This window comes from Diceros bicornis, chromosome 6 (genome assembly GCF_020826845.1).
Source record: "Diceros bicornis minor isolate mBicDic1 chromosome 6, mDicBic1.mat.cur, whole genome shotgun sequence".
NCBI classification, from domain to species: Eukaryota; Metazoa; Chordata; class Mammalia; order Perissodactyla; family Rhinocerotidae; genus Diceros; species Diceros bicornis.
Genome location: NC_080745.1, coordinates 29,991,429 through 30,004,489, shown reverse-complemented (window position 1 = coordinate 30,004,489; position 13,061 = coordinate 29,991,429). Strand labels below are relative to the sequence as shown.

The 13,061-nt window shown below is 42.9% G+C and overlaps 1 protein-coding gene across 1 annotated transcript in view; it reads right to left on the bottom strand.

Moving 5' to 3' along the window:
* Nucleotides 1–13,061, bottom strand: part of KCNMA1 (potassium calcium-activated channel subfamily M alpha 1) — a 488,218-nt gene that overhangs the window by 171,831 nt on the left and 303,326 nt on the right. The window contains exon 15 of the mRNA XM_058542759.1: nt 9,827–9,982. Within this exon, the coding sequence (XP_058398742.1) occupies nt 9,827–9,982 (156 nt within the window). The remainder of the gene's footprint in view (nt 1–9,826; nt 9,983–13,061) is intronic.

Sequence of the window (13,061 nt, the reverse complement as noted above, 5' to 3'; positions counted from 1 at the left end):
CTGTATGATTCTATTTACAAGACATTCTCAAAAAGACAAAAGGATAGTGACAGAGAACAACAAGTGGTTGCTAGGGGCTGTGGGGCTGGGGGTGCAGGGAGGGTATGACTGCAAAGTGAGAGCAAGAGGGAATCTGGGGGATACTGAGATTGTTCTGAATCCTGATTTTGGTCATGATTGCATGACTCTACATATGTGTTAAAATGCAGAGAGCTGTGTACACACACACACACACACAATCAATTTTACTATAAGTTAATTTTTAAAAAAATTAAAGAAGGAGACATCCGGACAATAACTGAAATTACTTCTGAATCTTACTGTGACCACATACTTTGAGCATATTCCTATAATGGAAAACAGCCAGTAGTAAATACAACTAGATTTCTCTACTAATCTCGAGGACCTCACTTCAAAGCCCCACTACCTGTGCCAAAATTGTTTGCGTTACTTGAATGTTTTTATTATGATCATAAGGAGCCTGCAAGGATTAGGATTAGCTATACTCCTTCCCCTTTCTTCTTTTTATCAGCACTGTCTAACCCTTCAGGATCACTCCCTCCCTGTGTTGGAAATCCACCATACTTCATTCTGACCCACTCATTCCTTCCTTCAGGTGGTTGGGACTAAGCTTTTTAGCTTTTCTTACATCCCCCTGAGCAAATAGGTCATCATTTCTCTGCCCTGTTCAACTGCAACACTTGACATGAGCAACAAATTCCTGCACATGACAAGGCATTATGGTCTAGGAAGACAGCACTGCCTGGGTCTTTTTCAGAGTAAGACACAATGGAGGGAATAGGGCAGACATAGGAATTTCCTACCCTTGAAAAATATCTTAATTTTTATATCACACAGTTTGCGATGGTTGGGGAAACCTAGGATGCTACTTTAGCAAATATTGTGAACTGATTTCTATTCTTAGACGCTATTGATTTGAATACAAAATAAGCATTGTTTATATTTTAGACATTTCTCTAGGGGAAGAAATGTTTAATGGTGGGGAAAGCATAGAGCTAAGAACCCCATAGATCTAGATCTAAGAACCCCAGAGTTCTGGCCCCCATTCTCCCATTTCCCATCCAGCTGTGCAATCAGAAGTCAGTCAACTTCCTATATCCCCTTCTCCTATTTCTTCCTACGCTACAGATGAGGAAGGGTGAGAGATGCCAGTTACTTTGCATTAGGCACGTTTCCCAAATGATATTCAATAAAATGCTTGTGTATCTGGTCAAATAAAAAATAATTTAAGTAAAAATGTATGTCTTAGAAACTGTAAAGTGCTATGCAAATTAGGGTACTATTATAATTTTAAAGTTCTTGACAAAATACCCACTAGATTGAATCAACGGTGGTTCCTCGCTTTGAACCCCCTCGATATGTAGAACAGCTGCCTCCAAGTCCCAGGTTCTCATCATTGTTCTGGGCATAGATTTACACTTGGTACCACTGGGCAGTGGTAACCAATAGATTTAATAAGGGAATCAGAGATTTTATTACTAATGGTTTAATAGCATTTTCAGATTTTTGTTTGAAAAATCACCAACAGTGGGTGGTGCCCATAAAACCTAAGTTAGGAAATTGGAAGGAAGGAAGGGGAGGCCAGGAGGACTCAGCCTATGGATGCCCAGATGTACTCAGAAATGCACACAATTAAAGGCCAATAATCTCTCGAAAAGCTTGTTTTGATGTCTGACCAGAGGCTTGGTCAAGAGGGCCTTATGTCACATTAGTGACAATATCCTGCCAGCTGATAAGGACCAGGGTGAGTGGCAGCTTCTCCTGGTTTTCACATTGAGTCTTGGCCATTGCAGCTCTGTGGCTCAGTCCTCACTGGGCACAGGGCTCTGTTTGTATGTTACATAATCTTCCTCTTTGTTCAGTCCATGCCAAGAGCCAAATAAAAGAATCCATATGTGATTACAGCTATGAAACCAAAAGGAAAATATTAGAGAAAAATATAACATTTTGGGGTTTCTAAGTTTGTTTTACCTTTAATGCTAGGCAGACAGTTTACACAAATCATTTTGCTGCAAAGTAAAGAATAATGAGTTAAATGTGTTCCTTGTCACCATCAATCATGTACGTTTGCCTTTGATTGACCAAACATATAAGACACATGAAATGACTTTCTAATCATGTTAGGGAAAGGAAGGGAGGGAGAAGAGGAGAAGATGGGAAGGGGGAGTTTCAGCTTCTTTTATTTTATTCAGAAATTCCATTGACATTTTCTGGCAATCCTCTAACATGCTGTATGGGCTTCTCTTTGCTAATAATGTTTGCCTAGAGAATTTGTAAAGGTCTGAGAACTCTTTAATTCAATGTTCTAGAAATTACCAGGGCCAGAGGGGAATGGAATCCTTGTTACTAGTTCATGGATTAATTCTCTCTTCATTTGAAATCGTTTTCAGGGAAGTTGCTCTACTTTCAGATGGGCATTAGTCATCGTGGGCAGTGTGAACAGGATGCAGGGAGACAGGCAGACCCGCTATCTAATGAGATTCAAATAGGAAGAAAAGAGGATACACAATGATGTTGACCCAAATGGGATACTGAGGTTTAGCAAATTCATTTCAATTCATGGGTGTTTATTTTGATTTGTGAATTTAAACAACACAGTGACTGGATTTTCTGGCAGTCGAAATGGTTTATAACCAAATCTAACCAGCGTCCATGCATCCTCGCCAAGGATTACAAAGCTTTGCCTTTCAAGTTTCTACATGGAGTCAAAGCTCCTTAATTTGGCAAGGGAACCATGTACAGTAGCAAAGGAAGTTTTCAGCACCCAAATCACCCCAAATTGTAAGTTCCTGCTGGTCCTGGCCCCACCCAGCTGTCTGTAATAAAGGCTGGCCAGGCTAGGCTGAAGCCAATTTATTCATTCATTTACTCAACACACATTTATTGAGAACCTGTTATAAGTCAGGTGCTGTTCTAGGCTTTACAGTGCTTACACCATTTCAGGGAAAAGAGGAAATAAACACTAAATGTCATGGAGAAAACCAAAGCCAGGAGGGTAGATAAGGACGTGGATGTATGGAGTGTGGAGGAGAGAGTGCTGCAAATTTTTAAAATGCAATTCTGATGTTTTTTCACATGGAAACTTTATTCACCCCATGAGGCCAAGGAGAACATCTAGATCCTTCCTAGAAAACATGGTGAGGTGGGACATCTAGTCCCTCTAAGGACTTTCAGAAGCCCCAAAGAAATTTATGAGTTTAGTCACTTTCTTCTTGATTTTCCTGCATTTGCCGGGAAAACTGCTGAATCATACAGCATCCTTTTCTGAGCGATATACCATATTCACAGATTGGAGAAGTGAACATTGTAGAAATGTCAATTTTCCCCAAGGGAGCCCAGAAACAGACTCACACATACACTGTTATGTGACATAAAAAAAACAGGGGCCCCTGGGGTACGGATAATGTACTGTTTCTTAATCTGGGTCTTGGTTACATAGGAGTGTTAAGTTTGTGAATATTTAACAAGCTGTCCATTTATTAGATGCACACTTTTATGTCTGTATATTACACTTCAATTAAAAATTTGTTTTTAATCCCTTTTTAAAAATGCAATTCTAATGTTTTAGAGAAAGGTCTCCCTGAGAAATTAACACTAAGCAAAGACATGGAGGATTTGATGGAGGGAAGTTTCACAGCCACCTACGGGAAGAGCATTTCAGCCAGAGGGAACAGTAAGTGCAAAACCCCTATAACCAAAAAGAGTGTGATGTTAAGGAGACGCTGATGTTAACGAGCAGAGGAACACTTAAAAGATGAGGCAGTGAGGTCACGGGAACCCAATTGCTTACGACCTATAGACCTTTGTAAGAACTTTATTCTGATGAGATCAGACATCACGGAGAGATTTATGCAGAGGGGTGACAGGATCTGATTCATGCTTGAGAAGGACTGTTCTGGATGCTTTATTGAGGATAGACAGAGTGGGGGAGGGATAAGGGCAGAGCAGGGAGATCAGTTAGGAGGCTGGTGTAACACTCTAGGAGACAGATGACGGTGGTTTGGATCTGATAGTAAGAGTGGAGGTGATAGGACGTGCTCTGATTCCGGGCATATTTTGAAAATTGCCCGGAAACCAGGAGGATTTCTTGCTGAATTGAATATGGTGCATGAGAAAAAGAAAGGATCTAAGCCTGGCTCCAAAGATTTTAGTCTGAGCAATGGGAAGGATGGCATTGCCAACGGGGGAATGGGACAAGACCAGGTTTAAGGACAAAGAACATATTCAATTCTGGATGTGTTAGGTCTCAGATCAGATGAGACATTCAAATAGAGATGTCGAGTAGCAGTTAAATAGTGGGTTCAACACTGGGTTCAGTGGAGAGATTCGGGATGGAGATATAAATCTGGGAGTCATCTATATATGCAGAAGTTATAAGAATAAATGAGATTGCCAAGGAAGTGAATACACTTGTATTGGGAGCCACTCTCTGCTGGTGAAGGATATCTGCAGAAGTCCACTGTCATGTCACCATTTGTGATTAGAGTGACATGGCCCACGGGTACGGACTGTGTAAGAGTTTGCATCTCACTATCTAACTTACACCATGTGGGTTTACTTTGACAGACAAACCCTCTACTTTGCCAACATTAGCATTCCCTCCTGGAAGCAGAGAGCCACCTGATCCTAGCCTTATCAGTTGGAGCCCTGACCCCATTTCAGAGATCCTGTCACCCATCTCTCTCCCACTCCACACAGGGTTGAGCCTTGCTTCTAGAAGGTCTCCCTCATCTGGATGAATACCTCCAGTCTGCAGAGCTTACACCCATCAGCCAATAAGAATTGCTTGTTGTCTCCCAGAAGCACCTACCTAAGCCAATTAGCTTTACCCCCCAAAAAGAGCAGTGTGTAGTGTCATTTTCCTCTTGAGAGCCTAGTTCATTTCCCCACCCTGACTCATCCCAGCTTAGGCTAACCCATCACCTGTCTTGATGGAGTGACTTCTGCCCTTGCAGAGCTGGCCAGAGAGAAAGGCCAACAAGACCCACAGGATGGGGCTGTGCCTACACATCCCAGTAAGAACAGAAGCTTCCTGAAGCTTACGAGTACCTCCTAACCATAAGGATGACAATGTGATTAGCACACTGCCTGGAATATGGTAAGTGCCCAGGCAATCTCTATTGAATTAATAGTTTCCATAAAATAAACTATATAAAGCTAAGATGATGGCACTAGCTAAGGTTCCCTCTTATCATCTATCATATTTCCTCTCGTATACTCAAGACAAACCTGGAACCAGTTTGCCTGGTTTGACACATGAGTTTGTCAATTCCAAGCTTTATGTCCTCACACAGGTTGCTGAACTTCTCCTAAACCACAGTGTCTGCCACTGTAAAGTGGGGATAATAATAGTGCCAAGTTTGGGCAGGGTAATTGCAAGAATTATACGAAATGATGCATATAAGGCACTTAATATAGGGCTTGGCACATAGTTAGAACCCAGTAGATTTTAGCTATTATTCAAGATTCTTGATTTATAGTTCTAGCTCCTAAACCATAATGTTTTCATACACGTATATATATACAAACACACATATGCACATAAACATAACCCAAAACAAAGGTATTAAAAACGATTCCCTTGGCTACAATTAGTGCTAGGACTATGTATTGCTGAAAGTTTATCTCAATATGGTAAAAACAAGAATGAGCAAGTGATTTTCATGTCCAGCAAAGTCCACCTCAGCCAAGATACAGTCCAAATAACATGGGCCTGATTTAGTAATTCCTCATCCAGAAAATGTGATGTGATGGAGGAGACTGTGTTGTGATCAATATTAAGTAACATTTCACTCACAAATTCCAAATCTTGTAAAATTGGGAAAAAGTATAAGAAGTGCATCACATTCTTTCTCCAATTTCATAATTGATTTATTCAACCAAGAAATAATTACGGAGTGCATGCCATGTTCCAGGCTCTGTGAATTTGTGTGTGTGTGTGTGTGTGTGTGTGTAAAATGGTAGCTTAGCAGAGTTAAAATAGCTGGCAATCCTGAGAATGATTTCAATGTGCTAAATCTGAAGACTCAGAGTAGACCAAAAAGAAATTTTAAGATTTACTCACCCTCTAAACACACACATACACCCATATACACAATTTATCATGTCCAAGGACAGCTAATCCCAGTAAGAATTCACGAAGATGGCAGGTCAAGCCCCAACTTGAAACCAGATATGTTGAAGAGAAAATTAAGTATTACATGGTAAAACTCTAAAACAACAACAATAACAAAAGTCAGTGGATCTTAAATCATATCCAAGTGAGGAAGCCAAGTAGAGGATAAGTGTGACCACTTATTCAGGGAGGAGGCGATGGCAAGATAGGCTAAGTACGTTCACTGTCCTGCTCTTTACAGAAGACACTAGGAAGATTCTCACTTGAACCTGACAGAGGGATGATAGGAGATCAGATAGTGGTAAGTGAACAGGATGTTCCAGGCCCGGTCGATAACGTAGATGCTGATAAGGCACAGGAACCGGGATATTCACCTACACTCCTTAAAGGAACTCAAGGGCGAAAACTGGATACTGCTGGCCAAAACGCTTAACCCGTCATCAGCAGCGTGCTGCTGGGCCAGAGGACGCCTGAGTGGCCAACCTGAGCCTCTTTCATAAAGGTATTGCCTACAAAGTTAGCATGGAATCGTTAAACAAATCCCAGCACAGCAGAAACTGTAGAGGGCATGCCTTGAAGGTTAAGTGGAGCAAATTAAGGACAAATAGCCAGAAAAAAGTCTTTAACAGTAGTTAGAAAACTTAAGGAATTCATTACCCTCAAAGATCTGGGCTAAAAATATAAATAGATTCCCAAAAAGTGTAGATCGATTCAGAGATAACATATTTAAAACGAGAGCTAGGCTTTCAGGGGCAATGACTGGGATCTTTGAAAGTGGCATTGCTGAGGACATAAACAAGTGCTCCCCCTGTATTTCCTGGGACCCCTGGGCTGGGTCTCTTTTGTAACTCCTATATACCACAGTCCATCTCTCTTGTTGAGCTCTATCACCCTCACTTTCAGTCCTGGTTTTTGGTCTCACACATATTAAACGCACAGTGGATAGTCACTGTGCTTCTGCCTGTGACACAGCATCACTGTTTCAGTCGTCTTCCTCTTTCTTCTTATTTCAGCACGAGCAGAGTATAATGTATTCTGCAGAACCAGGAAACAGACACTATACCTGCCCAGGGCAAGGGAGCAGGTGCGCTCACACTCCACCTTTGGCTTCCAGAAATGCTAAGTGTTCTCAAGGGATCAAATGCTGCCAAAGCCTCATTCCATCTCCCTCCATCCTAATAGGCCTGCCTGTCCCCATGGAAGTGCTGATAAATTCTCTGCCGTAGGACATAAGGGACACTGAGGAAGGAAGCCATTCCTGTAAATAATAATCCATTTATAGATTCCCTTTTTTCCACCTGTCCCTCAAATAAAAATAAGTGAAGGCTTTGTAACCCCTGGAATGGGAGATAATGCATAAAACATGCCAAGGAGAGCATCATTATGGTTTTATTATGACCTAAAAGAGACAAGGATCTGGGATTCGGAGGGTAAGTGCACAAAGATGACACTACAGAATGGGGAGCACATGCTGTCTCTAGTTTAAATGAAAAGAATATACGAAGGGAGGCCTTGTTCTTTCCAGGTCATGCGCCTTAGCAAATTCCAACACAAAGACCACCGCAGTGTCAAAAGGCCATATTCAGAGAGCTACCTCCAAATACAGGGGAGTCGGCCCCTAGCAGAAATAACACCGTAACAGAACCCCAGGAGGGAAATGTGTTTTCAGTTACATCAGGCTCTTCCTAAATAGGAACTTGGCAGTGGGATTAGTTGGGCTGGAGGGGATGTCCTTGGCTGCAGAGGTGAAGCCCTTCAGGGTCTTGAGGAAAGTTGGACAGAGGTTCTTTCCCCCTGCTGGTAATAATACTGAGGAATCAGCGTCATATCCATTTTATTAATTTTCTTGACAGGCAGCTCTAGTTTCCGTGCAGGCACCACAAAATCAAAACATACGCATGTCAAGTGCCCCATGTGCGGTGGGGCCCTGCCAAGGATGTGTTACATCAACATGAGGAAGCAGAGCCCAGATCCTCAGACACTGTGCCTGGTCCTGTGGGCAATTCCCTGCTGGTAGAAACCACCAGAGTTTGGATGAACAAGCCAGAGGAACTCTCTTGGTGACAGTCCTTTATCCTGGGTCTGGGCTCCTTGTGTTAAATATAAAAGCCCTGGGAGACACAAGGCTACATCTGGCTTTGGGTTTGTCTCTAAGTCCAGCCACACAGACCTCCCTGTCGCCTCCATTTTGCCAGCATTCAGTTTCATCCAGGCAGGGGAATAGCAGCCTGGATTAAAGAAGCCATTTAAAGGAATGCAACGCCCTTATTTGTGAGCTAGGGCTGAGCCAGGAGTTCTGTGGAGTTGAGGTCTTTGGGCCCATAGTGAGTAGAAGGAGTTTTTAATCAACGCTTCCACTGCTAAAGTGATTGAAGGGACTCCAAACCAATTTGTTCTTTTACATACAGTGATGCTAACTATAAATTGCCTAAATAATGTAAACTAGGTGGGTACAGAGGGTACAGAACCAGAAAAAAATCCTGCTGTAAGTCACACAACTTGTGGATGCCCAGGATGAGCATTAACATAGAGTTAGTTCATCACCTGCATCCCCATCCTTCCCACCCATCCTTCTCACTGCATCCAGGGCCATTTCCTCAACTCCACCGAACAACTTACTGCTGGTGGTGGTTACAGCACAATGGCAGCAAAAGGCTAGAGATTTCACACCTCTGATTTCAGAGCTTCTGGCCCACTTTGTGGGACCTCCTGGTGACTCACTAATTTCCCACCTCAACCATTACTAATTCAGGAAAAAGAATGTAAATAAATGAATAACAGGGAGGGAAATGTAAGCCCAGATCCTGAGCTAAAGGCCAAATCAGAAAGACTCACATTAGACAGGCTTTACTGCACTGGTTTGCCACCTTGACCATCTAGGTAAAGAACAGTCCAAGGACTGGTGTTATCATTATACTAAGATCCTAAAACCCTCTTAGTAGGGGCCTAGACCCTCAATGCAACGTCCTGGAAACACTTGCGGCCTGGCCTGTGAGGGTGGAGTTTGGTCTTTCTTTGTGTGAGTTGGTCCAGCAGACAGGGGCCACTTTGGGGACCTGGGAGTGGCTGCCCAGTCAGCGCTGTGGGGTGAACCGGCTGACAAGCAGATGAGCGTATCCAGACTGCCTATCTCACGGGGTAAATGGTACCACTGCCGAGGACTCAGTTCCTCGTTTCACTCTCCATTCAAACAACCATGGCATGTCAGCCCTGCTGGCCTCCTTGATTGTGCAGAAATAAATAAATGAATTATGTTGTTGGGGTTTGGGCTTCAGCACAAACACATGGTCCGCATTTATCCGCACAGTGAGAGGTCCACCAGCCACTTGATGTAAAAGAGCAAAATGATAATTCTTTTCTTTAGGCGCTCTGGTGCCATATGGAATGTATATAAATCATATTTTTGTTTTAACAGCAGAGGCTTTGTTGATAGATAAACATGTGGTTTATCTAAAAAGAGAGAGGATTGTGCTTTGAACAATCATTTAATGGCCGTGGATGTGCCAAATAAAAATAAAAACATAATTTTGAAAGAAGTTGGCCTCATGCCCAAATCTGTAACAAGGAATTTCTCCTTAACCAAAGTGGTTAAAGCTCGTCGATCTGTTTTGAGTTTAAGATGTGCTCTCTACTCAACCCCATGACAAACTGAATCCGGGGCTAATGTGCTCTAATAGGACAAGACGTTACCTTTATGAATGACCTCATGGAGAAGAGGTTGGCGAGCATGGTGGAGAGGCCTTGAGCCAGGCAGCTCTGGGCTATGAACCCCAGCTTCAGCTCTGCGAGGCAGATTGCATCATCACCCTCTTTCCAATTCCAGCTTGGGATGTTTAGCAGATGGGCCTGTGGAAACAAAAACAGGTATGAGACCTTACATTGTTAAATGTTCAATTGTTTAAAATCTCCTCTGGGAAATGCAGCATTGCTCAATGCTCAGGGTCATCCAGACTCCTTTCTTTCTCTTGGCTGGGTCTGGTGTGTGGTGTTTTATTCAACTCTTCTATTGATCAGACCTCAGTCTGTTTGGAACACTGCTTCTGCACCAACCAAGCCCAAGTCCTCCCCTCGGGTCTGTCATTCAGCCAGGGAGAGCCCAGAGGGAATTCCCTCTTGTAACAGACACATCAGCCCATGCTACTAGGATGTCTGGCTAGGTTGTTCTAAACTGGCTCCTCAAGTAAACTCTAAGACTGCTTGATGTTTGTGTATTTTAGATTTCCTTTTTATCTGCCTTCCCAGTTCTCCAGATCAGTGGCTCCCAAAGTGGAGTGGGCATCAGAATCACCTGGAGGGTTTTCTACAACAAATACATATTGCTGGCTCCTCTCCCACAGTTTCTGATTCAGTGGGTGTGGGGTAAGACTGGAGAATTTGCATTTGTAACAGGTTTGAGGTGATGCTGAGAGCTGATCTGGGGACCAAACTTTGAGAAACAGTGCCCTAAATCATCAGGCACACACAGAGTGTAGACATCTCACAATCTCTTGCAGACAGACTGATCCTATTCCACAGTTAGGTCAGACCCTGAGATAAGGACCAAGAGGCATGCTCATCCAATTATTTTTAAGTGGCATGAAGCAGAGAGTCAGAGATGATACATTGGATAAAATAATCAAGATTCAAAAAGTTCTCCAGAGTTGGAAAAATGGGCAAAAAACCAACCAGGAAAGATTTAAAAGGCCTTAATGTCAAGTACAGCACTGAGGTTACAAAAAATCAATTATATAAATTCAAAACGAGAAGACCGAACTTGGCAGCAGACATGAGGGGGAAAAAAAAAAAAACTGAAGTGTGTGGGTAACTAAAACCCCAAAGAGAGGCCAACCGTGTGACACATTACAGAGAAAGCCAATACTTGGTTGTTAGAAATGGTCTTCAGATCAAGGGAAATGAATGTTTCATTCTGCTGGAAACTGGTCCGGCTAGTTCCAGAGTACTTGATCCAGTTGTAACAGTCAGATTTAAAAAGGGAAGCTGATAAATTGAATAACTTCCAGAGAAAAATGACAAGCACAAGGGGAGGTGTGGGTTCTGGAAAATATCTTTTGAGAAATAGCTAAGAGAGCCAGCAGTGTTTGGCCTGAAGAAGGGCCACGCCTACGTGGAGACAGGATGGTTACCTCAGAACACCTCAGGTGCTACTGTGAGGAAGGGAGATGAGGCTTGTCTGGCTTTGTTCCAGGGGCCAGGATTAGGACTGACTGGTGTACATCACAAGAAAGCAGCTTTTTGGCTTGTTTTATAAAGGACCTTTCTAAGGATGAAATTTGTCTAATAAATGGAGATGGCAGCCTCCAAAAATGCAAGGTCTTTGTCCCTAAAACTCAGTAACTGTTTCTCCAAGTTGCAGTGGAAAGACTTCTTGCTTTGCCGTGGGAGGTTGAATCAGAGAGCCCTTCTGGGTCCCCGCTAATGCCAAGACTCTATGGCCCTGAAATTACTATTTCTCTCCAAGTATCCACAAACGCAAGGAGCACCAAGGAGGCTTCTCTTCAGTTTCAGGACAATATATGATAGTTGTAATAGAAGGAGATGGAAGACTCCATTGTGGAAACAAAGAGCAAGTCCAATGGCTCTGCGCTTTCAGAAATACCCCTCTCCTGAAATTCCTTCTTGCAAGATCCAGTTCTGTGACATCTCATGTGTCCTAACGCAGCAGTGTTTACTCCTGGGAGAGATGATCTATCCTCCCTGATGAGAGCACAGTTAAAATAGTCCCACGTGTGGGCCGCAGCAGACAGTAATTTCTGTCAAGCTGAATATGAGACCTTCCCACATCATATACTCAATTCCAGCAACTAGCCCTGCCCTTGAGCCCATTTCTCTACCAACTCTTCACTGGCTTAAGAAGGCCGCTTTTCCCCTTTACTTCCCTGGCACTGCAGAGAATAACACATTAGTCTAAGTGAAGAAATACTCATATGCATTAACATCATCTGAGAAGAATGAGGAGAAATTAAATCTAAGTAATGAATAAGTAAATCATCGAGTGTGAAAGGAGATTTGGGTGGTCCAAGCCCCAGACAGACACCACATAACCTTCACGGCACCTTCAAATGAACAAACAAACAAAACCTTTTCATATGCCATCCCCATGTGCCATTCAGGGTATGATGTCCAGCCCTTTGGGCCTTGTGTACCTCATGTAACCATCTGGTTTGAGTTCCTTAGACATATTTTACATGTTATTACACAGGAAAGTCAAGTTTGTTTCATTTCTCAGGCTCTCACAGCCTCCTTTTTTGACCACCATATTTCCTCCAATCGTAGGGCAGGGAGCCAAAAGGGATGTGCCAAAGGCTGAGAGGGAAGTCTGTGTGTGTGAAACAAAGAGAGAAGATTGACCCAGGAATTCAAATTCTTTTGTTTCTGGCCGCTCTGTCCTTTTTCATTTGAGGGAAATTTGGGTCTGGTGAAAAGTGCCAGCATTACTGCACAGGAGTCTAGAGGCAAATCCTCTCTAATCTGGAGAATTAGACCCGTGGAGGCACGTCTAGCAGGACCAGGGCTTCCTTCTGTTTCTGCTCTTGGACCACACCTCATCTCAAGAAGAAGGAACATAAAAATAGGCTGTCCTGGGAAACCAGGAGAGATGAATTCCGGTCCCAGTTCAATCTCTCACTACACATACAACTTTGGGGAAGCCACCACGAAGAACAAAGAAGGTCATTTCAGAGAAAACACTTGAACACTACTGTCCAAGTGTAAGGGTTTGTATTGAGAAAGCTCAAAGAACTTGCATCTCCATTGGGCCACTGGGACTTGGCTTCTAGATCAGAGACAAAGACCTCTTTCTCTAGAGTCTGCTGGGAACATAAAAAAAATTCATTAAGAGCTAAATCATTAGGAGCGACACTTTTCCAAAATGTCATAAACCATTCTTTCCTTGAAGAGCTGCAAGCCACTTACGCTCAAATCAGAA